Source organism: Larus michahellis, chromosome 1 (assembly GCF_964199755.1).
Source record: "Larus michahellis chromosome 1, bLarMic1.1, whole genome shotgun sequence".
NCBI classification, from domain to species: Eukaryota; Metazoa; Chordata; class Aves; order Charadriiformes; family Laridae; genus Larus; species Larus michahellis.
Genome location: NC_133896.1, coordinates 47,676,341 through 47,699,670, shown reverse-complemented (window position 1 = coordinate 47,699,670; position 23,330 = coordinate 47,676,341). Strand labels below are relative to the sequence as shown.

Sequence of the window (23,330 nt, the reverse complement as noted above, 5' to 3'; positions counted from 1 at the left end):
CCAATCTTGAACTTGTATCTCTTGGTTCCTGCTGGCAATTGTTTATGAGGAAGCTCTAAGAAACCTGTATCATGTGAAACTTTTCTTTATACAGTGGCCTAACTCTGAGAGAACTGTTCCATTTAAAATTGATATACTAAAATACTGCTTTTTAAAATTTGTTTGAATGCTTTATTTTTACTCTTTCTTTTATTTTTTTCTGCTTTGCCTTTATATACTCAACTTCTAGATAATATCTGAACTTTATGTTGTAAGTATGGTATATTTGCTTGTTCTGTGAATTGTTTTGTATTAGCTACTTTTGATTTCTTTGTTTACTGTGTGGTGTTCTGTGTTGGTAGCTTGCCAGTCAGTAAAGAAGAATTCTTTAATGGAGTTTCTTTTTTTTTGGTGTGTGCAGGGAATGCAAGAGCGAGATGCTCAGATAAGATTGCTTACTGAGCAAGTTGAGCAGTATACCAAAGAAATGGAACAAAATGCATTTGTTATTGAGGAACTAAAAAACGATCTCCAAAAAGATAAAGGTAACATGACCATTTTATCTTAAGGTTTATGAAAAGGAAAATAAGAAACGACAAATTTACTGTGCATTCTTTATTCTCTAGAAATATGGAAAAAATGTTTGCAGTATATGAGTAATACTAGTCTCTAATTTTTTTGTTCATTTCCATTTATTAAACATTTGAGAAGAGTTTAAATTTATCCACAGTACTTCAGTGAGTTTTATGGGTAATACAATGCCTAATAAAACTATACCTGGTCTGTAAAGGTTAGAGTATAATATATAGACTTAGCTCTATCAAGAATTGAAAATGAGTAGTTGCGTGTAATTCAGAATAAATTCTGATGTCCCTTACGTGCCCATCTCATAAATATTGTTTGCATGAAAGATTGAGAGAGGAAAAAAAAAAGCTCTCTTATGTAGTCTTTTGTAATTACTTTAAGTAAAAAGAATAGAAAATTAAGATCTCCTTTATAGCATTATCTGAAGTGTTTCTTTATTGCTTAATGGCTGATAGCAAGAATTCCTACTTGAATTGTAAACAGATCAAAGTTTTTCTTTCCAGGTCACTTATCTCTTGCTCAGCAGAATCGGATTGTGGATATGCAAGAAAAGTTAAAAATGCTAGAAGAGAGAACTAAGGAGGCTGAGAAATCAGCAGAATTAGCAGAAGCAGATGCTAGAGAAAAGGACAAAGAGCTTGTTGAGACTCTGAAAAGAATGAGAGACTATGAACTGGTAAACGATTTGTTAGAATGGACAGGGTATTTCATCATATTTTTAGATGATCATTTGTCCTTCCATTTTTTATTGACTGTGTTCTAATTAGAAATTGAATGAATGACTTCTGATGCTGTTGGTTTTTCTTTTTCTTTTTTTTTTTTGCATAATAACATTCAGTGGTCACTGAGTGCATGCAATTTTTTAGCCATACTTAGTAATTTTTACAATTTGTCAGTTTTAACATATTCATATGGGCTTCTGAAGTCCATTGAATGGTAATTGAACAGTCAAGATATGATTCTCAGGAGAATCATGTAGTAAGAGGATTCCATTTGCAAATATGCAGAGACTCCTCCGTAGGCAAAAGACAGATTTGTAGGTTCTGATTTTTATTCAGTAACTTTTTTCACTAAGCATAGTGCAGAAGAGTGATACAGGTTGAAAAACGTTTTTTCTTATCAGTGTAATGACAAAAGACAGATTAATAATTTATTTTTTTACATCTTCTCTTGGCTTTTATTTTTTTACTTCCTGTTTGGGTTTTTACAGGGAATATATGGATTGGAAGAGGCTGTTGCTGAAATAAAAAATTTAAAAAGGCATATCAAAATACGAGACCATGAGATCGAAACATTAATTAAGGAAGTCAATAAACTTGAACTTAAAATAAATGATTTTCTTGATGAAAACGAAGAACTTAGAGAGCGCTTAGGTATGCTATATCCATTAAGTTTTCAATTATTTGTTGGGTAAGAATTGAAATAACATTATGTCATGGAGATCTTTTACTATATCAAGTAACTACTTGGAAATAATTTTTTATATTCTGCTAATATTTGCAAGTAGTTTTAGTTAGTACAAACTGCACGAATGTATGTGACTAAACTTGAATATACATGACTAAACTTGGCTTACAGGTTGCTTTGAAAGTACGAGAAGAGGTTTTGTAGTGCTTTTTTGGTTTTCATTCCTCCTTAATTAATTTCATAATATGGTATTTGGAAAACATAACATATTGAAGTTTTAATGCTAGACTGAAAAACACAGAGAAAACTTTGGACAGGCTTATTTTTATGTAGAAGAATCTAAACATAAAGTTAATTTTAGGTGGTATTTTATTGCTGAAGTAACTATGCATGTTGTTTATGCATGAAGCGTAAGATGTGTGTACATCTATAGAAATACTTATTCAACTATCGACATTTTTTTTTAATGATACTTCACTAGTTATATTCTTATTTAAATGAACCGCATTCTAATGATTACTAACCTTTAATGTTCCTCCTTAATGAATAATTATACATCATATACCATGTTTTAGGTCTTGAGCCAAAGACAATGATTGATTTAAATGAATTCAGAAGCAGCAAAACACTGAAGCAGCAGCAATATAGAGCTGAAAACCAGATTCTTTTGCAAGAGGCAAGTGATAACTCCTATTTTTGCATGAGAGCTACATAATAAAAATGTGTTTGATAATACGGATCTGTGAATATTAATATGCAGATTGAAAGACTAGAAGAGGAAAGACTTGAACTGAAAAAACAGATTCGTAAGTTGGCTCAGGAGAAAGGAAGAAGAGTTGCAACAATAGGTAGGATTTTTTTTTTGTTACATACTGTCCTTTCAATAACATGCTGTCTATATTTATTATTATAGCTTTGTTGTATTTACTCATTTGCTTAAATTAGAAGGGTAAATAATAAATACATCTCATTGAATCTGTAGGAAGAAGTGAGTGGGTATGTATTTCCATAGTCTTACAGCTCAGTAGCTTTTTGACTTGTGATGACTAGTAACGCGAGTTGTGTCATTGACTTGCAGTTCTTAGATGCAGGGATGGTATCACCATGATTTCCAGTAAATCTATATCATGTATATGTTTCAAAAATCTTAAAATTTCAGTTCTGTGCCACCCAGGGAAGCATAATGTGCTCAAATGGAAAGGTTTACGACTCCTTACTTCGCAGGTAGAAAATTAGAACTCAGATACACTAAATGGAATATATTCCCTTGCTCGGAGACAAATTAAAAATTCATAATCATTTATTACTTGTACATTTACTTGCAATTAGGACTGGATGCTGGTGATATGCAGACAACTGATGGCTTTACTGAAGAGGAGGGAATGAATAAGAGGAAGTTGGATTTCTTGAGCACACATGATATTGCTGAAGTAAAAGCAAAGGTAGGTTCATAACGCAAGTTCACAAGCATTTATTGTATGTCTGTTTCAAAATAAAATAATGTTATTTTGTAAATATCTGTTCAAATATTTCTCTAGGTGCTTTTATTAACTGCTTTTAAAAAAATCCAGAAAATAATTATTTGTAATTTTTTTAGAAGACTAATGAATATTCTGTATTTTTTGTGAATATAGGCTAGCAGCTTGTGTAACATGGAAAGGAGAAATACACTTGCAGATAGAGAAGCACCGGTTAGACTTTTGAAGTCAGAGAAAGATGTAGCTGAAAACAGTAAGGTTGTGGGAAATCTACCTAGAAGAACTTCTGGCATCTTTCAGACTTTAGATCTCTTGGAAAAAAATAGAAATACTTCTTTGGTTCATTTAGGTTCAAAACATGTGACAGAGCGGCAACTGGTTAATGACAGCAGTAATTCTGAAACTCTTCGCATAAAAGAGCTTTTCGTATCACCAGAGCTACAAATTATACAGACATCAGGGATAACAGATTATACAGACAACAGAGATATGTCAAAAGACTTAAAATCAGACTATACAAGTTTGTTTTCTGCTTATCAGCGAGTGTGTCAGACCTCAGAGGTAAATAACCAAAATTATAGAAAGGAACCATCTTTTCAGAATCAAGTATCCATAACTTCCAATTCAGACCAAACAGGTCAGGAAAATTTTTACCCAGGACTATCTCTCAGCAAAAACTCTCTTATGTCCTGTGCTCTTGGAAAGCCGGTAATGCACAAAACACAAATCATGCCATTGAAGGATAAACGAGAGTATTCTCAAGTAAAGTTTTCTGATTTAACTACCTTTCAAGAAGACAGAGAAGGAAAGAAATGCTTAACAGAATTGTTGCAAGTACAGACTTTGGGAAGTGGACTTGAAAATGGACAATCAGAACACTCAGGTCAGGTAGATCCCGTTGAAAATCTCATAGAGCAATTAAGGAGAGAATTAGCCTTTCTTAGATATCAGGTGAGACACCTTTATAATATGTGTATATTTTATATCTATTGCAGTTATTTAGAAGATAAATTCAAATCGTAAAAATGCGTTCGTTTACTTTCATCTTTCTTGATTAAAGCTATAGGATTGGGCATTTTTTCTTCTAATAAAAAGCAGTGCCAAGTCATTAATCTGCTGTTTATTTGTTGACATAGGATTGAAAAATGTAGGCATATATTTTCATTCTGTTGGTGGAAGAAGTTTCTTTTGCACAACACTTGTGCACACTCACATAGATGTGTATGAACAGGGAACAGTTTTTATTCTAAGGCCTTACACACGTATGTGTAATCAAAGTACCCATCACTTTTCTTATTGGTGCATACAGCCTTGCATCTCATGCAAGTCAATTCTTGTTTTTTAAACAAAATAGTTTGAGGATTATTTTTTAAAATGGTTCTAAATAAATACAGAGAAATATGAATGGTAATTTACAAACATTAGTTGAATGAAGTAGGGACTGAATCAGGCCTTTGGTATGAAAAACAGATGAGATTTCTGTTAAAGGACACAGATGTTGTTTGACTGGAGGGCTTGTCTCCTACCTCCAGAGAGAGCAGATGATGTAAAGTTAGACTTTTAGAATGAGAAAGGCCTTTCATTCTAGGAAACACCTAAGAAGTTTCCGAGTCCATTTCCCTGCCAACTGACAAAGATAATGTATATCTATTTTCAGAAAAAAAGATTTCCAGCGAAAAAATCTATTGGTTATTAGAATGATCTCTAATGATTAAATCTTTTAAATTCGCAAAAGGTTTTTTGAAATCTTTTTAAAATCGGTGAAAGGTTGGGTTGATTTCAGGATACTTGCTTCTTTTATTCACATGATAAATCATATAAAAAAAAATATGCACTGGTAGCTTCCTAAATTGGTAGCTTGAAATGCTATGTTAGTTTTCTGTATAGAGGAGGACATTGCTTTGGTTGCCACGGATATATTTGGGGCATGGATCAAGCCAGTCCCTCAGAGTCTCACAGACTTTTGGTCTGTACCAGACTGTTGTTCCAACTGCTGTATGACCCAAAAATACATGTTTCCCTAGACAGTGTTATGTGGGATACACCTTGTGTAATTCTTCCAGTGAATCCACCTCTGTTACCGTTGCATTTCAGGCGGGAGATTCACATGTTGACTGTGAAATTTTCATGAAGGCATACTCTAAATTTTAAAAAAGGCTGAGACTGGAACATTAGATTGCTAAAATTGGAATCTGTGTATTTTTTGTCTGGGAGAAACCATCTAAGAATGTGAGGGGGAAACATCACGGTTAAAATGTGTAAGATAAGCAAATAGGTCTTTCCTATCTTTAACTGAAATGTTTTGGAATGGATGGTATTTCTGTTGAGCCCCTTGAGCTATGTAGTTGATCAGTAGAAAGTATAAGTCCATATACATCAGGCTTTTTTCAATTATAAAACAGTTTTTCCATGCTACAGGAGTGTGCTTTGCTGTTGTGATTTCTCTTAAAATACTGTATTAGCCAAACCGTGGAATGAATGCCTTTTTACAGTAGAAAAGAAGTAGGGTTTTTTCATATATTTTGGAAGATAAATCTTGGAAATGTTATCTTTTGTATATAAATGGAGATAGAATCCTATGCTGATAACTTACTGTTGGGTTTTTTTCTAAAATGAGCAGATAGCCAGAGATTTGTTGATGAAGAGTATGCTAAATAGTTATACAGAATTAAATCTTGAAAGATGCAGAAGCCAGGCAGTGCAGGTAGTACAAGGTTTAAAAAAAAAAAAACCCAAACCGGGATAAGTATTTATAAAGTTCATTCATGCTTTAATAATTTTTTCCTGATACTTTTGTTGCTGTGAAGATGAGGCTGTTTCTTTGATTGTTGCCTTCTATATAACTCCTCATTTACATGCTATGTAATTTCACTGTTGAATATGTATGGATTAGCAATATTTTCCAGTGTTTATTCTTATTTAACCACAGAGCCTTAATGAAAACTCTAATACTAAAATTTCTAAATTAAAATTTTTGAGCCGCCTTTGTTCTTTTCTTTAGAATGAGCATCTTGCAAATGAATTAAGTGTGAGAGAGAGAGATTTGGAGAAGAACAGGACTGTAATAGCCAAATTTCAATCTAAATGTAAGTTGCAACCTGTTTTAAAAGTAGGGAATATTTTCAGGTACCTGCAGATAGTTTGCTTATTTAGCTGTTCTGATTTTGTGATTGTGACCACAAATACCTGTCTTTACAGGTGTTTTTTTATATAAAGTTTACTTTGATTTCTTTCACAGTGATTGAGTTTGCTGTGTGCATAGAAAGTTATTATACAATTATTGTGATATACTTCTCCACTGTGAAAATTGTGGTTGTGCATTGGTCCAGGTGTGAACACTGTGATTACAAAACAGTGAATGTAAATGGCGTTTATCGAATTGGAATTTCTTTGAATTCTCATTAATGAATTTTTTTTAAAATTTTATGTTTATAATAGTGTGTATCTTCGTGTTCGTGTATAAATACGTATATAGTGTTGCTAATTTAAAACTTAAATTAGTGATAGTACATGAAGCATAGTTTATTCTTACTAAATACATTAGACTAGGATCTCTCATGTTTTTCCTTCCTGAATCAGACCTAATAAGGGCTTTAAGTCTGTGAGTGATCCCAATTATAATAATTATTCAATTTACTTGTGTAATTGTAGTGCTTTCCTGGTTCCAAGGAAGTGTTGGGGAATAAAACCCACTTGCTGCTTACATATATATGTATGTTAGGTGAAGTGCACTGTCGCGCACTCTGAAATAAAAATAACGCTAATTCCTATAGACAAGAATCTCATTTTTTTCCCAGAGAATGTGAATTCCAAAATTTCTTTTTGACTTTTCAGAACAGGCTTGGTGAAACTGCTCAAACTGCTCCAAATTTTGCAGTTCACTCCTGGGTTTTCAGTACAGTTACCGGTATTGTTAAGACGCAGAGAATGTCCTGGCAGATTTGTTGGTTTTTTTTTTAAAGTTTACAGACTTCTTACTCTGTGCTGGAGACTCTGCAATTCCACTGAGAGATTAATGGTGGCAGGAAAACTGTATGTCTTGAGACTTTATTACAGCCAAATAATTTAAACATTCTTTTGTTCCAGTCTGCAGCAGGAATTCAGTCTATTCCTATATACTTCATTGTTACCCTCAAACACTTCCAAGATAGCCACATTTCTGGATTTGTGAAAGCCATTCACGCAGGCTACTAAAGGAGTGAAAAATGTTGGCAGGAAACATTGAAGACTGGAAGGTTCAATGAAGTCAAATTTATTCCCATGAAGCATTTCATTATTGTTTTGTTGGTATTTCTCCAGCAGAATACACTCTCCGTATGTTCCTAGCTGCTCTACTTTTAACTTCCTAATTGGTTATGTCTGTATATAATATGAACATTCTTTTTATATATCACATGAACAAGTATTATGATGAAATATCCTAGGAAACCTTAACTTATTTTTTCAATGCTTTTAGACACATTTACAATTTTTATTACAGTAAAAGAATTATCAGAAGAGAATAAACAACTTGAACAAGGAATGAAAGAAATATTGCAAGCTGTCAAGGAAATGCAGAAGGATCCTAGTGTGAAGGGAGGAGAAACAGCCTTAATAATCCCTAGTCTGGATCGTTTAGTTAATGTAAGCTTGATTTCTAAAGTATTATTTAGCTTTATAGAATTTATATGCTTTTTTTGTCTCCTCGATTACTGTGTTATTGTATAATTAAATAGTAGCTTCCTTATACACATCCTCCCTTAGTTACAAGTAGGAGTACTTAGTGTGATACCTCTTTAAAAATGCAAATTAAAAATATACAGCAGCAAGACATTGCCAATAAAAATTTAAAAAAAAAATGTCTTCAGCTGGATAGTATAAAACTGTCTTTGGCAAATTTATTGTCTCAGTCATAAAACTTAGGTAAAAGTTTTCTTGCATGTCTCTTATCTCTACGGCACCTGCAGGAAATGTTTAAGAAAAATTCTTTATTCAAACATCTTACCAAAAAAATGAGTATTTTTACAGGAAAATTTAACCATTTAAATCACAGTCTGTGGCAAATATACCATCAGGAAACTGATAAGTAGGTTTTAAAACATTAAAATTTCATGCTTTTTGCTAATTTCCTGTGGTCTAAACGTGAGGACTGTAGTTTATTATGAAAAAACAAAGCATTTCTAAACTTCTTCTCTATTTTGTTAATTAAATGTTTACTTCATTAGGCAATGGAGTCAAAAAATTCAGAAGGAATCTTTGATGCTAGTGTGCACTTGAAAGCTCAGGTTGACCAGCTTACAGGACGAAATGAAGAATTAAGACAGGAATTGAAACAGACTCAGAAGGAGGCAACAAATTTCTCTAACCAGCTGGCAAATGCAAATGAAAAGGTACACAATTTATTTAATACAGTTTATTTTGTACTTGGAAAGTGTCTGCTCTGATAATTTAGAACAAACCACACAATGTGTAAGATACTGAATTTAGCCTATGTAAATAGTGTAATTATACAAATCTTAATTAAATTTGTGTATTTGGTCTACCAGTTTGTCCATTTTAAATTCAAATCTTACTCTTTTTAATGTTACTTTATCCTTGGAATATCCTATCATGTTGAACACCAAGCATGCCTATCTTGTGGGGAGCACTGTGCCCAAAAAAGCTCACAGATTTCTTTCTTCAAAAAGCCAGTAGTCTTGCATTTGTTATTTATAAATAAGTAACAGAGATTCAGTGTTCTAAAATTATGAATCATTCTCTAATATCCTGTATCTTGTTTTAAGTTGTACAACTGATTCAGTGGAATGCTTCTTCCAGGGCAGGAAAGAGGAATGGACTATTATCTTACAAGAAGTCAAATTTAAATTTGCCTTTTAAACAGCTTTGGTGATGCAAAAAGATTTGCCAGTAGCTAATACTCTAGAATAGTGTTTTATGTACTGTTAGAGAACCAGAGAGCTTTTAAGAAGTTAAATGAAAAGGCAAAATTTTTTTTAGACTAAACCATCAAATAATGACTGCAATAATTCTATCCAAAACTCCAGCCTGATTGCTGGAGTCATTTGATAAAATTGGCTTAAGATATTATGCATTTAACGATTTATGGAATCACAGCATTTTTAAAAGGTTACTTTAAAGAGTGTTCGAATGCTTTAGAACGTAAGTGGAAGTGAATTAGGATGTTAGTAACAACCGATGTAGGCACAGGAAAACAATATATTTTCTATCAGTGATTTTTTTTTTTAGTTGAATAGCAAGAGCTACTTCTTTATGTTTCTTTTCTTTAGATTGCACAACTGAAAAATGAAATTTGCTTATTACGTCAGTCAGAAGGTGCCAATATTGTCTTCCAAACAGTGAATCTTCCAGAAGGAATGGTTCCTTCAAGTGTTAATATGATTAATTCTCTGAATGAATATTTAATACGTCTTATACAGGTAACTCATTTAGTCCTTGATGTCAGGAATATTTGTGACATAAAGCTAATTCCTCCAAAATCTAGTACCATGTCATGTATGGACATGGGAGAACTCTCCAAAATTATTTTGAAGTTCTGACATCCAGTAAACTCTTTGGGCTATCCTATTTTTTTAAAAGCTGTAAGTATTTTGCTGCATTGTAATCTTGGGAGCCAATACTAATTAAATTTTTTACAACAATTCAGATTTTTTTGTTTAAATCTGAATTTTGAACTAGATATTTGCCCACTCTTCCTTCTACTTCTGCAGTTGCACTCTTTCTGTGTGAAATTCTCTCTTACTGCTGTCTGCGTTCCACACCTGGGTCTGTATGTGCAAATCCTACTCTGAACAGTTTTTCTCTATACAGCCCATGTCTCTATTTACCATATGAACTTTATTTGTCAAAAATATGTCAACATTTTAAAAAAGAGGCATAAATACATTGAAACTAAAGCCAGTGATTCCCATGGGAAGCAAATCAGACAAGTGTATTGTAAAGAAGAATTGATTGTTTGAGAATTGGAGTAAAAAGAACTTACCTTTTTTTTTTTACTATTAAATTATTTTGTTCTGTCTTTGTTCATTTTACTTTGTTGATTAGAGAATATTTTTCAACTTTACACGGTTATAAGGTAGAAGAGTATTTGGAAACATGAGAAGAAAACATCGCTTTCCAGTTAGACATTCCATTAGTATTCTTTGTGGGCTATCAACATGTGTTTTGAACTTTTAGGTATGTAATCCACAGTGCAGTTTGTGCACTGTTTCACACCTATGAATGTGAATGCCAAAGCCTATTGGACTTCTTTTCATCTGTTCCTTCTAAAGGAAAAACACACTTCGTATCTGCAGTTCACACAGTTCATGATAGAAGCATTTATCATGAAAAACACAAGGGAGAATGGGCATTTTGATTAATACTTTCATGTTTAAAACCTATAGTAATCACTTCAGTATTTTTATTTGGAAAATAATCATTACTTCAATAATCATAATTATTGGAAAATAATAATATTTATTAGGAACTGGAAAATAAAGAACAGTTACTTAAAAAATTAGAAGATGCAGTAGAGGACTACAAGCGAAAATTTGCAGTAATTCGTCATCAGCAAGGCTTGCTGTATAAAGAATATCAAAGGTATTTTTCTATTTTCTGAATTACAAAAGTTCAACTGTCTAAATGCTTAATAATTTTGAATACAAGATTTGCTGCTGTGTTGAAGTAGTTCTTTGGTTGATGTCATAAATGCTGCTGTTCTTGGATATGGACCCAATGTATTTTCTTTAGTCCTGTACAGATTCAGAAAACTGGTACAAAACATATTTTCTGCCGGACTCTTTTCATATTGCATATTCATAATGAGGATTGCATTGTGCTTTCTGCATCTGATATCTTGTATTTTATTAGAACCTGGTATTATGGACTCTTCAGTCTCATTTTCATTTGCATTCGTGTATGGATCCTAACAGTTTTTCTGTTTGTTTTTCACTGAAATAGAAAAACTAGGGTGGGAAATTGTGTCCTTTATGCATCTGAAATAAAACTATTGTGATAGAAGGAAAGCGTTGCAAAACCATTGAAAAAAAAAATGAGTTAATATTAACAGCCATTGCCTGGCCTTTTGTTAAGAAGTCTGACATCTAATGCAGAATGTGGATATGGGAAACCTAAATTTAATTCTGTCCAGTTCCTGAGGGAAACTTGAACTAACATCTTTTAAAGAAAAAGCCAACTGCTTTTTCTTTAAAGCAGAATTTGGGGAATTTGCAGAGGGTGAGCGAGAAATCTTTTCCTTATGATACTGTACCGTTTGGTATGATTAATTAAAAATAATTCAAAATCAACTTAGGTATTCTGTCTCTGGGGAACTGCAGAAGCCTTGTTCCACTTGCAAGTTGTCCCTCTTAGCTAATGAATGTGCAAGTGCTTCACGGAAAGGAAGCAGTTATGCAGAGTCATCGATTATTTGCCAAACCATTTTATCTAGCTTTAAATCTCGTCAGCCAGATTGTGACTGTGAATTGTAAGTTCACAACTGTGAATACCTGCTGAAATCTGCTGGGCCTAGTCTACTTCAAAAAGAAAAGGCCTGTTTTCACGCTCACAGCATGGTGATTGCCAGTAGTATGATTTTTGTCTCCTTTCCTAGAAAAGGGAGACTTGGAGCTTCCAGAGCGGTACTTAAAGTGGAAATGCTTTTCTTTGCAAAGTTTTCAACTTTGCCTATTTTTATGAAGACGTGTGCAAGGAAGTAATTACATTCAAATACAAGTTTGTAATTTAAAGCAGATTAAATCCCATGTGTGTATATTTTTGGGGAGTAAGGCATCTCTATCTCTGCACTATAGTATACATGTGAAGAAGGAATAAGACTCTCTAACTTAAGAATTATTTTCATCATTAAACCAGCTGCAGCCTAAACAGAGGGGATAGTTCTTCAGTAATCCATCTACTTTTTATAACATATTTTTTAAATTACGTTACTGCTAAAAATAACTATCGTGCTTTGCAGTACTTCAGGGTGCTCATTCTAGTCACAGTTTTAAAAATCGTGTCTTCCATCATTCTAAATGAAAATATTTAATTATTATTTTAGTCAAAAGGAAAGCTGGCAGAAAGAATCAGAAGATATGAAAGAGGAAAAGAAAAAGCTAGAAGAGCAAAAGGAACAGGATGCTACAAAAATAAAGGCATATTCTGTAAGTCATTTAATGGCTTTCATTTTTCAAAAAGGTTTTAATACATAGAACAGAGGTTTTAATATTATACTGTAATTTGCTAGATGGGGAAAATGTTGCTCAATTCAAATCAAATCAGAAGGGAAGTGGTTTACTGATTTATTAGTGGAATGTAAATAACTGGCTATCGGTGATCTATGTGTTCAGAATCCGCATCAACAATACAAAAGGTAAATCCCAATTTTAAGACATATACAAAATGTTACTATAGACCTAAAAATCTAAGTGCCATTCAGGAATTAATCCCAAATATTTCCTATCCCATGCATCTACATTCACACAGTTACATTCACTTCCTGGCCCCTTCAGGTTACCAGTACACACCCCCTTTCCTGAGAGCGCTGGTTCACTGTGTACACACACACCTCCTGTGGTTCTGGGTACCCATGGAGGTGTTCTGTGTTCCCGTGCACCTCCCTGCAGCCGGCTAACCCATGCACTGGTGAGAAATCACCCCAGGAGGTCACACACACACACCCGAGATGTGGGTCTCCACCGGTTGCACTTGGTACCGCCAGTCCATTCACTGGAGTGAGGAGGCTCATGGTGTCCAGCAGGGACGAAGCGCTCACATCGGCAGGGACAGTGGGGAAACTATGCTTCTTCTATACTAATTTTCAAGCTGACGACTACTTTATTTCAAGTCTCTAATTGTACGGTTACTATTCAGTCTGGTTGATGGTCATCTTCCTCTTTAACATTATCAATTTTGAACAAATAACCCTCTCAGACAGTCTCAGATGTTCTGTTCATGCAGTTGTTTTCCAGGCTGTTTGATTGGGAGGAGGAGCAGTGCAGGCATCTCTGTGAAAAACACATTAATTAATACTAAGGATTAAGGTTATTACTTTGAATTACATCTTATTTATATGTACCCGTTAATTTATATGTATCGGTATCTCATAAAAACAGGGAACAGAATGCAACTTTCTATTTTGATTTATTTAGACAAAGGCTGAAGTCAATATTCTATTAAGAAAAGAGAAAAATAACTTTTTAAGAAGATGGTATTTAAAGGTTCCTGGAATTGATGTAGGTGCCTAATCACAGACAAAACACAATTTTAGACGGCTTTGGGTTTCTTTGGGCAGATACCAAAAGCTGCCAAGTACGACAGAAGACATATGGGACACACGTGTCCTTTTTGTGAAGCAGACACAGGGCAAGGATATCACAAGGTGTTGAAAATGACTGTGGGTGCCTAAATTTAGACAGCTGATTTCTCACCCCTTGCATCTGCTGAGGGGTAACGGTAGTGGTATGTGGTCCTGCGCATAGTCATGTTCATAACTGTAATTGGTTTCCTAAATAATTGCGTCCTGAGGCAATTAAGTTTAAATATATTTCCAGAAAAGTGAAATTGAATTTTTTTTGCATGTTCCTAGTGTCTGTTTAGAAAAATGAGAGAGCGAGCACATGGCATCTTACTTAATTTTTTCAGTATCTTACGCTGCATTTCCAGTCACAGGAGTAGATTGTAGTAGGACTGAGATATTTCTGGTGTTTATTTTTTAAAAGTCTTTAAAATATAACAGAGTTTTACGATGTTAGCAGTGCTATCAAAGTATTGCTGAGATCTTTTAAGAAATTACTGTTTCCCAATAGCATTTGTTTCCAGAAACACATTCTATCCAAAGATAAGAAATACATACTACTATTTAGTATTATTTTTTGTTAGTAAGTAATTTTGATTAGAATTGGGCGAACATTTTCAGATTAAACATTTCTATGTGAATCTCACAATTCACTGTGAATAATCAATGAAAATGTATTGCTTGCTCCTAAAATCTTAAGAGAAACAGGCGTCTTGATCAGAAAAGACAAATCTTTGCCAGTTGTCGCGGAACTAGATTTTTTTTCATGGCTTCAGGCTTCCAGGACTCTGGAGTTTTTTTCTAGCTACCTGCTCGCTCTTCTCCATTAGGCTTATAGGAATCTGGGATTTTACAGTTCCAGTGTCTACTCGCTGTCTCCGTGGCAAGCTGATGTGTGTGACAGCAAAGCTAAAGCTCACGTGCCTTCTGCACCCAGAGTTGCTGTGGTTCCCTCTCCCTCTCACTCTGCCCCTCCTCAGATTTATACACACATGCAAACACATATGTGTGCACGCATACACACAAAGACACACACATGTTTCCACAGGAGGGGTCCTGTTGTTACTTTAATAATACTGGTTTGATCCTCAAAATAGGACATTACTGGTGTTTGTTAAGAACCACAAGAATACTGTTTGGTTTCGAAAATAGTTCCAATACATTTGTTTTGATTCTAGTAAAAGGGGGAAGACTGATGACAGTGTATGCAGAGAATTATTTATGTTCTAAATTTTGAAAATACCAGCATTAACTAAAATTCCTATTTGTTAGTCCGATGTATTTACCTTCTATTTCTCAGAAACTAGTGATTTTTTTAGATTTAAATTTTATCTGTTCTTAAAATAGAATATTGTAAGTATGTGTTAAGTGTGTGTATATGTTTTATTAGCAAAAAGAAATTATTTCAGAGAGATTAACAGAATTTTTATACAGCAGTTAAAAAATGCACAAGAAAGCTTTTTTTACCATATTTCTCTACAAAGTTCTTGTTAAAAAATTATTTTACAGAATTTACTCAGCGCGCTTCAGCTGGATCCTGATGAAACAAAAAAAGTACTTGCAGAAAATAATAGAAAAATAACTGTTTTACGAGTTAATGAAAGGTCACTAACAAGGCAGTGTACCACTTTACTTGAAATGGAACGACATCTTAGAAAAGAAAACGAGAAACTAAAGGGTGAAATAACACATATGGAGACTGCAGTTGTAGGGAAGATTGGAAACTTGCAACGATTCAAGGTATAGTTTATAGTAATAATAGTACACATTTTTATTTTTACAATGTGGCAATAAATACACTTTTTTTTTAAGTGGAGGAAGTGCTAGTTTCTTGAATGCATTACCCAAATGCTTGTTAAATGCTGTTATAAATTTTGTCAAAACATTCTTTGTATTTAAATAAGCATCATAATGCAAAACCTGTCAGTTTTCCCCTTCTGAAGGTGCTTCAACAAGTTTATTGAAAGCGTCATATGAAACCAAATTTTACTTTTTGGCCTTACATGTTTCTAGGGCCTATATTAACTCATTTTTATAAAATATGTTTTTGACAGTGCCTTATGATCAAGAAGCAGCTATTGATAAAATTACCCAGAGAGTTGGAATACCAGAGAAATTCTGTCAATGCTTATTGTAAGCAGTTTATAAAGATGGACAGAAATTTAGTAAAATAAACGAGTATCATTTTGTAAAGCATTATATTAAGTGATATTCTTTTTCTGTGGAGTAACTTTATTTTTTTTCTATTTAGCAGACCTTAGTAACCCATTGTGTTGGTTGTTTTTGCAGGAAATGGCTAGCTTTAAGATTGCAGCTCTGCAAAAAGCGTTGGATGGGAGCGTGCCATTGTCTGAGCTAGAACTGGCCAATAAGCAGTATAATGAATTAACTGCTAAATACAGAGATATGTTACAAAAAGATAACTTGCTCATCCAACGAACAACAAACATGGAACACATGCAGGTAATGTTTGCGTTATGTTTGAACCCTAAGTGGAAAACAACCTCATTATACATTCATTCTGCATTTGTTTTTATTCTCACGTAATAGAAAGATAGAACGGGAGTCCCAACACTAGGACTGCTGGTTATAACAGTTCCATATTGGGTATGAGATGTTGGAGCCAGTCTTAGTGTTGCTATTGACTTTTAATTTGCTTACCTGGTATTTTTCACTGGATTAAGAAACATACACGAAATCCAAGATTTTATTTCAATGGGCATACATAAAAGCATTTTGTTTAACTGTATTGGTGGGTTTGGTTGTTTGGTTTTTATGTTTGTTTGTTTGCTTTTTAACCTAAGCCCTGAGTATGTTCCTTATGTGCTCTTACTAATTCGTGACTTACAAGAATGAAATGTTCAGTTCCACAAGGCAGTAAACCTTTGTAATTTTACTTCCATAGGAGAAAGTAAATAACCAAAGATTGTTCGCAATGGATTTGCACAATGTCATAGGGACTGCCAATACGTAACTATTCCTTTGAACTTTTATTCTCAATTAGAAGGGAGCTTCTCTTCAAGAAGTGTGAAGCTGGCTTCAGAACACATTGCTGCTTCCCACTTTTCATTCATGTCAGAAATAATAGTCCAAGAAAGTAGAAGTTTAACCAGCAGTTAAAATTCATGTCATGTTCTTGTCTGTTGGGTTTCTGTGGTTGACAAGGGTTAAATACATGTGGTGGGGGTAAATTTACCGAACAATTTACTGAACAATTGAATTTGTCTGTTTGGAACAGGTAGGTGCATTTCTGTTAGCTACAGAATGAATGATTCTCAGTTTTATGAAATTTTGTGTGTATGAAAACTTGCATTGCCTATTTCACAGAGCTAGAGAATCAATTTATCATTTATCAATAGCAAATTAAAAACGTGTTTAGAAAACTAGAAATTGAAAATTAATATGAAGTATTAAAGTTGTTTTACTGTTTAATGTGGAATATTTTTTTTCTACTTGGAGGAGTGAAGGAACATTTACAAAACTAATGTTTGGCATCGTATTAGATGCCTAAAAGAGCTAAAAGAAGCATATGATCTGTCTCCAACATGTATTTCTGTGCAAGGTGAACTATCCTGTGCTGGATGAAATATCCTCCAGAAGCACTTCTTTCTTTCCCACTGTTAATGGGGCGTTTAGTATGACAAACATAGATTTTTTTCATCTAGCTCTAGACACTCTAGGAATTACAGTCACTGATGATAAAGATTCATGGTAATAGTAGTTGACAGATACAACATAGAGAGAAAAGACTAGCATTTTTACACTTAGGAGGAAATTTATGCTCTTCTGTTGCCATATATGTAGATTTTCGGTTGTGGATAGGTAATATCTGTTAATTTGAAAGATTTATAGATTCTAACCATCAAGCGTGTGACAGTTAAATAGTTTGCTGTCATATTGCAACTTTTTTGTCGTACAGCGTGAGAATGAATCCTTGAAATCACAGATAAATTTATTGAATAAGGAACTGGAGATCACAAAGGAGAAACTTCACACTGTAGAACAGGCTTGGGAACAGATGACTAAGCTGGGCAAGTATGAAAGTTATATTGCAATATTAAAAATCAAATGTTACATCCTGTGTAAAAGTAATATTTTTAAATGTTTTAAAATTGATGTATGTTAAAACAACCAAAAAAAAAAGTTAAAACTATTCATTAACGGTCTTAATTTTTTTTGTGAAGTGCTTTCTTTTAGTTTGTTTCATTTTACTTATCTATTTGACCAGAAACAAGTTTGGTATTTTCCTCTGGAAACTGTTCCACATTGACTTTTCTGGGGTTACTGGGTCAAGGATTTAAAAGCTGGAACTCGTAAAACAACATAACCTAATTTATTTATTTTCTTTTTAATAAGGTGCAATATGTTCTAACTTGATTGTCAGTCAGTACTTTACAGCTTGTCAGGAAAATGATTTCTTTTTCCTGGTTTCATGCAATGAAACATAGTATTTTTTTCTTGATAGCTGGGGCTTCTTTGTGTACAGTTTGCATTCCCATTATTCAGGAACTCATCCACATCTACTTCTTTTACAGATTTTAAATTAAATTTTCTGAAGATTTACCAGCTGAATTAAGGATAAAGTGAAAAGCTACACTGAAAATAGTTACCAGTCTCAATAAGCATGGTTGCAGATATACCCATTTATAATTCATAATAGCATTTTATTCAAATTAGATACTTTTAAAACATGTAATAAGGCAAGCTAACCATGCCTCCAGTTTAATAATAATACATGTGTTTTGATAAAGTTTATCTGACAGAGATAAACAAAACTCATGTTCTGTCTCATGGTGCAAATAATTTTCATAGTTGAATCAGCTTGTGATTTCCCTAATTTAAATATTTTTTAATGTAGGGGATGAAAATGCCATGGACAAGGCCACAAAAGCAATAACCAACAGTGAGATTTTGTCCATTTCTAAGAAAATCACGATGTTGGAAATGAAGGAACTAAATGAAAGACAGAGAGCAGAACATTCGCAACGAATGTATGAACATTTAAGGAGTACTGTAAAGCAAATAGAAGAACGTAATTTTGAACTGGAAACAAAATTTGCTGAGGTAAATCTGTGGGGATACAACAACATAATTTGACACATCGTAGAAGCATATTTTTGAGCTTTTCAAACAGTATTAATCTATTTTGTATCATGACTGGCAAATAAGCTTATGATGCAAAATATATTTGCCTTTAAGAGCTGCAATTTTGCACGCACAGGACATTTGTAAAAAATATAACTAATTAATTTGTCAGTAGTTTATTTCACACACTAGTAAACACTCTGTAAAACACACGATGAGCGTCTTGACAGATAGTTTGCTAGTTTTTCAGCAGACTGCTAGAAAAAAAGTCTGGTTTGGACCTGTTTTCTCTTGTGTCTAATTCATATGTTAGACCTTTGCATCCCTTTTGCAAATGATAGTGTCATGAATCTGTTACAGAATGGCAATGCCCTTTGTCACGTGCCAAACATTATCTATAACACAGGAATAGAAGTCATGTGCCATTGAAGCTGATGATCCTTAGTATTCCTGTCGCATCAGTCTTAATCTTGTTAGATTTTTTTGTCCCCAGTAATCATATTTGAAGTTTGTTCAATAAATTCGTTATTTAATAGACTTTATTATAATTTCCAGTCTAAATTTATTTCTAGGCAGTTGTACACATCTGTTTTTGTGCCAGTATTGGCCTACAATTTCAACACAAGGAAAGAAAAAGAACAGACAGGAACATTGATAAATTGTATTCATTCCTCCTCCTTGTGCTTTGCTAGACTTTAGCCTAGATATTTTAGATTGTTGTTGGCTGGACTCCCCATTTCTCTTTTATTTTAGTAGTGTCTGTTACACTGTTTAGATTTGGATTATTTTGGGACATGGAGTAACTGAAAGTCTATAAGCCTTTTCAGCAGCAATATTGTTAAAGCCTTTTCTGATGGCATGACTTCTTTTATTTCACTAAGAAATACCTCAGGTGATGCAGCCTAGGATCACATTTACCTTTTTCTCTTTTGCTTATATTATTATCTGTCTTGCAATGCATTTATGTCTGCTGGTCTTCCTTCATTTTGAGTTGATGAACTCCTCTAACGCCTCAATTTTTTTATCAGTTCCTCTGCACTCCGTTTTTTCCTCATTTCTGTATCTTCAGGACATACATTACCTGTTTCATATACTCCTGTTCTCAGTGCCTCCTAATGTGGCATCATTGCTTTTTTAGAGAGAGATACGTATATATAGAACAAGATTGTGCCAAGGTAGTTAATGAAAGTTGAAAGTTATATCAGTTTAAGAACTGATAACTAAAAGAAGACTATTAGACATCTCCTTCTAAACCCAGAGAGTACTGCCTCAAATATGTGAAGTGCAGATAATAAGATACACTACACTTTTTTAGTTTGTTTGGGAAATAAGTTATTTTATTAAGGAGTGGTATCAGATTAATCTGTCTCAACTGTATTTACTAAATTAATTCCTGAGGCTTCTCTATGATGCCTAATGCTTTTCAGATGTCTGTCTTTTCTTAATGCTCTTTGGTTTGAATTGAAACATTGATTACTTGGTATTTAATAATAAAATTGAAAAAATCAGGCTGCTTGAAATAACATAATTTAATTATGAAAGTTCTTTTTAGAGAGAACAGAAGAACTAGACTATCGTGAGTCTTGGCACTTATAACCTGTTTTCGTGTTACCAAGCCCGCTCTACTAGGTAATACAGAAACGTATAAGTAAGACTGTTCATTTCCTAAAGAGTTTACAATCTTTTTCTTTTTTTTTTCTTATTTTAGTTTAAGAGCAAGTTATTGCAGTAATAGTTTTAAGAAAATTCACTAATAAGAATTGTGTTTAATTTAGACTCCTGTTCTGTGCTTACCTGTGTATCCATTCCTACGTGTATGTAACGCTGCAAACAAAAAGACGTTCAAGCAGAGAGGAAAGGAAACTGTTTTTTGAAGACAGCTGAATACTGTTTTGTAATGACTGAAAAAGAAAAGATACTTTTGCCACTGCTTTTTCTTTGCAGGGCTGGGAGCAGTTGTGTGCTTAGGAAACCATTTTGTTTGTTTCTCATTTTGTTGTTTTTTTTTTAAGCTCACCAAAATCAACCTTGAGGCACAGAAAGTGGAACAGGAATTAAGAGATGAACTGTCAAAGAGTGTAAGTAAGGCAGTAAGTGATGCAGATAGACGACAAATCACGGACCTAGAGAAGCGTGAGATGGAGCTCAAGGTTGAAGTATCAAAGTAAGCGTTGAAGTAAAAAAATCTGAATGCAGTAGGTTTGGTAGCATGCAAAAATTTAGGCTGTATAGACTTATGTAATTCACTACTTATATATTAGTAACAGATAATTTTCAATGCCTAATTTTTTTGGCATTTATCTGTGACAAATTTGGAGTTGAAAATTAACCATTTAATGCATGACTATAAAGAAAGTAATTAATTTTTATTTGAACAAGAAATTAACTGCTGGCCTGGATAGACATGGGTATGTGTGCACTTAGATACTTATTACTAGTATTTTTAAATGAATTAATTAAGGTTTTTTTTATTTCTGCGCCATAACCTACCTTAAATGTATCAAAATCTCATAAAAGAAATTGGAAAGCAATTCTTACTTTCAAAGAGTTGGATATCTCGAAGATTCAGCTGTAGCGGGGGGGTTGCTGTGTACGTAAAACAGATTAACTTTGTATGCATAAATTGAAAAACTGACCTTTTTAGCTATGTTGATATGGACATTTGTCTGAGTAAATAATGTATTCTGGTTATATTCCTAAACCAGCAAAGTCTGTGGGGATATTTGCAGTGATTTTTGACAATGAAAATTGAATTGGGAAAATTGAGTTGGAGAAAATTAGACTTGGAGAAGCCGAGAATGGAATTGAGAATTAAACTTTCTGAGCATTTATGTCCTGAAGTGGGAGAGAAATAGAGGGCAGAGATGCTTAGTTCATGTAGAAACCGTGGCATTGTTTTGCTAGTGTATGTTACTGCTAGCAAACTTCTGTATAACGTACAGGAAAATGTCCTGTGAAAAAGTTGAGAGGCGATACAGAAGAATTTTCATAACAAGGACTCTGATTAATAGAGAAGAGTATGCTGAAAAGAACAGAGTCTTCAAATGTTTTGATATGAGGAAACATACTACGCATCTTTTCTTAGCATCTTCTATGTGGAAGAACTTAATAGGTTATTCAGTGGTTTCAAGTGACACAATACTCTTGTTTTCCCTACAAGGTTAAGAGAACTGTCTGATGTAGCAAAAATGCAAGTTGAAGCTCTGGAGGCACGCCAGCAATACAGGGATAAAGAAGTGGAATCTCTTAGAATGCAAATTTTAGACTATCAGGTAAAATTCAGCTTTTATTAACACTGCAGTTTGGATTTTTTTCCCTGGGATGAGAAGAAATGAAGTAATTTTACAGTGAAGTAGGAAACTGCAAAAGTTTTTCAGATCTTAGCAAGCTGGTCCTTGTAGTGGCCATACCCTTTTAAGAGTTCTATATTACATTAATTATGCCCTTCTCAATTTTTTTTCATGTCTAGCTGTACAGCTATTACAGATCCTGAGCTTTTTTCCATGTTATTTAGGTAATATTTATTCCTCTATGATATATAGCTCATGGTCAATATTTAAATACAATACCAGGAAAGTTTGATTGCTTTTTACAAGATAAGCAATGACTTGCAAAGATTTGCAGTATCCTTATGTATTGCTTTGTTATTAGCTGAAACAATTTATTGGGATTTGTTTTCGTATTGTAGAATGGTTTGAGTCCCTAAATACAACACTTTTGTCAGCTTTTACGTTACCGTATTTTCTAAGTTTAGGTATTTTGGAAAGATACAATTTTTAAGATCGGTATCTGAAGAGATGCACTTCTGAAACGTGGCTGTAGAAACAATAGTGGAAACATAAAAAGCTGGTTTTAGAGGTTAATTCTTGCTCTTACCTATGGAATAAAATATATGCAATATGTAAAATACAAAAAAAAAGCTTTTTTATATTTACATACACACTTCATTAACATTTTCAAAATGAAAAATAAATTCCTTCTATTTATTTTGTTCTTAGGCACAGTCAGATGAAAAAGCGATTATTGCAAAACTGCATCAACATATCATAGCCCTTCAAGGTAGAGAGTCTGTTGCTGAAGGCAAATTGGAGACGCTTAAATTGAAGCTGCAGAAGATGGAGATTCATAATCTACGTTTAGAGCAGAAGCTTGATGAGAGAGAGCAAGCCTTATATTTTGCCCGACTGGAAGGAAGAAACAGAGCCAAACATCTACAACAGACAGTTCAGTCTTTACGGCGACAGTTTAGTGGTGCTCTGCCTTTAGCACAGCAAGAAAAATTCTCTAAAACAATGATTCAGCTACAGAATGACAAACTGAAGATTCTGGAAGAAGTTCAGCATGCCCAGCAGGAGCATCGAAATGCAGAAAACAGAGCATTAGAGATGGAGTTAAAACTGAAGAGTTTAGAAGAATTAATAAGTGCATTGAAGGATACAAGAGGAGCTCAAAAGGTTTGCTGTTTTACAACTTTGAATAGCTTTGCTCATCTGATCTGCGTGTAAATTATGTTTCAGTTCAGC

General features: G+C 33.7%; 1 protein-coding gene across 4 annotated transcripts in view; it reads left to right on the top strand.

The window, feature by feature from the left end:
- CEP290 (centrosomal protein 290) overlaps positions 1–23,330 on the top strand; it is a 61,773-nt gene that overhangs the window by 10,058 nt on the left and 28,385 nt on the right. For all 4 annotated transcript variants that reach the window (XM_074574594.1, XM_074574616.1, XM_074574584.1 and 1 more), the window contains 19 exons: positions 401–524; positions 1,068–1,240; positions 1,775–1,937; positions 2,547–2,647; positions 2,732–2,819; positions 3,301–3,413; positions 6,451–6,535; positions 7,930–8,072; positions 8,654–8,818; positions 9,716–9,865; positions 10,912–11,027; positions 12,487–12,589; positions 15,232–15,462; positions 16,012–16,185; positions 17,642–17,753; positions 18,581–18,786; positions 20,820–20,971; positions 21,968–22,079; positions 22,806–23,261. In XM_074574594.1, coding sequence (XP_074430695.1) covers positions 401–524; positions 1,068–1,240; positions 1,775–1,937; positions 2,547–2,647; positions 2,732–2,819; positions 3,301–3,413; positions 6,451–6,535; positions 7,930–8,072; positions 8,654–8,818; positions 9,716–9,865; positions 10,912–11,027; positions 12,487–12,589; positions 15,232–15,462; positions 16,012–16,185; positions 17,642–17,753; positions 18,581–18,786; positions 20,820–20,971; positions 21,968–22,079; positions 22,806–23,261 — 2,967 coding nt within the window. The remainder of the gene's footprint in view (positions 1–400; positions 525–1,067; positions 1,241–1,774; positions 1,938–2,546; positions 2,648–2,731; positions 2,820–3,300; positions 3,414–6,450; positions 6,536–7,929; positions 8,073–8,653; positions 8,819–9,715; positions 9,866–10,911; positions 11,028–12,486; positions 12,590–15,231; positions 15,463–16,011; positions 16,186–17,641; positions 17,754–18,580; positions 18,787–20,819; positions 20,972–21,967; positions 22,080–22,805; positions 23,262–23,330) is intronic.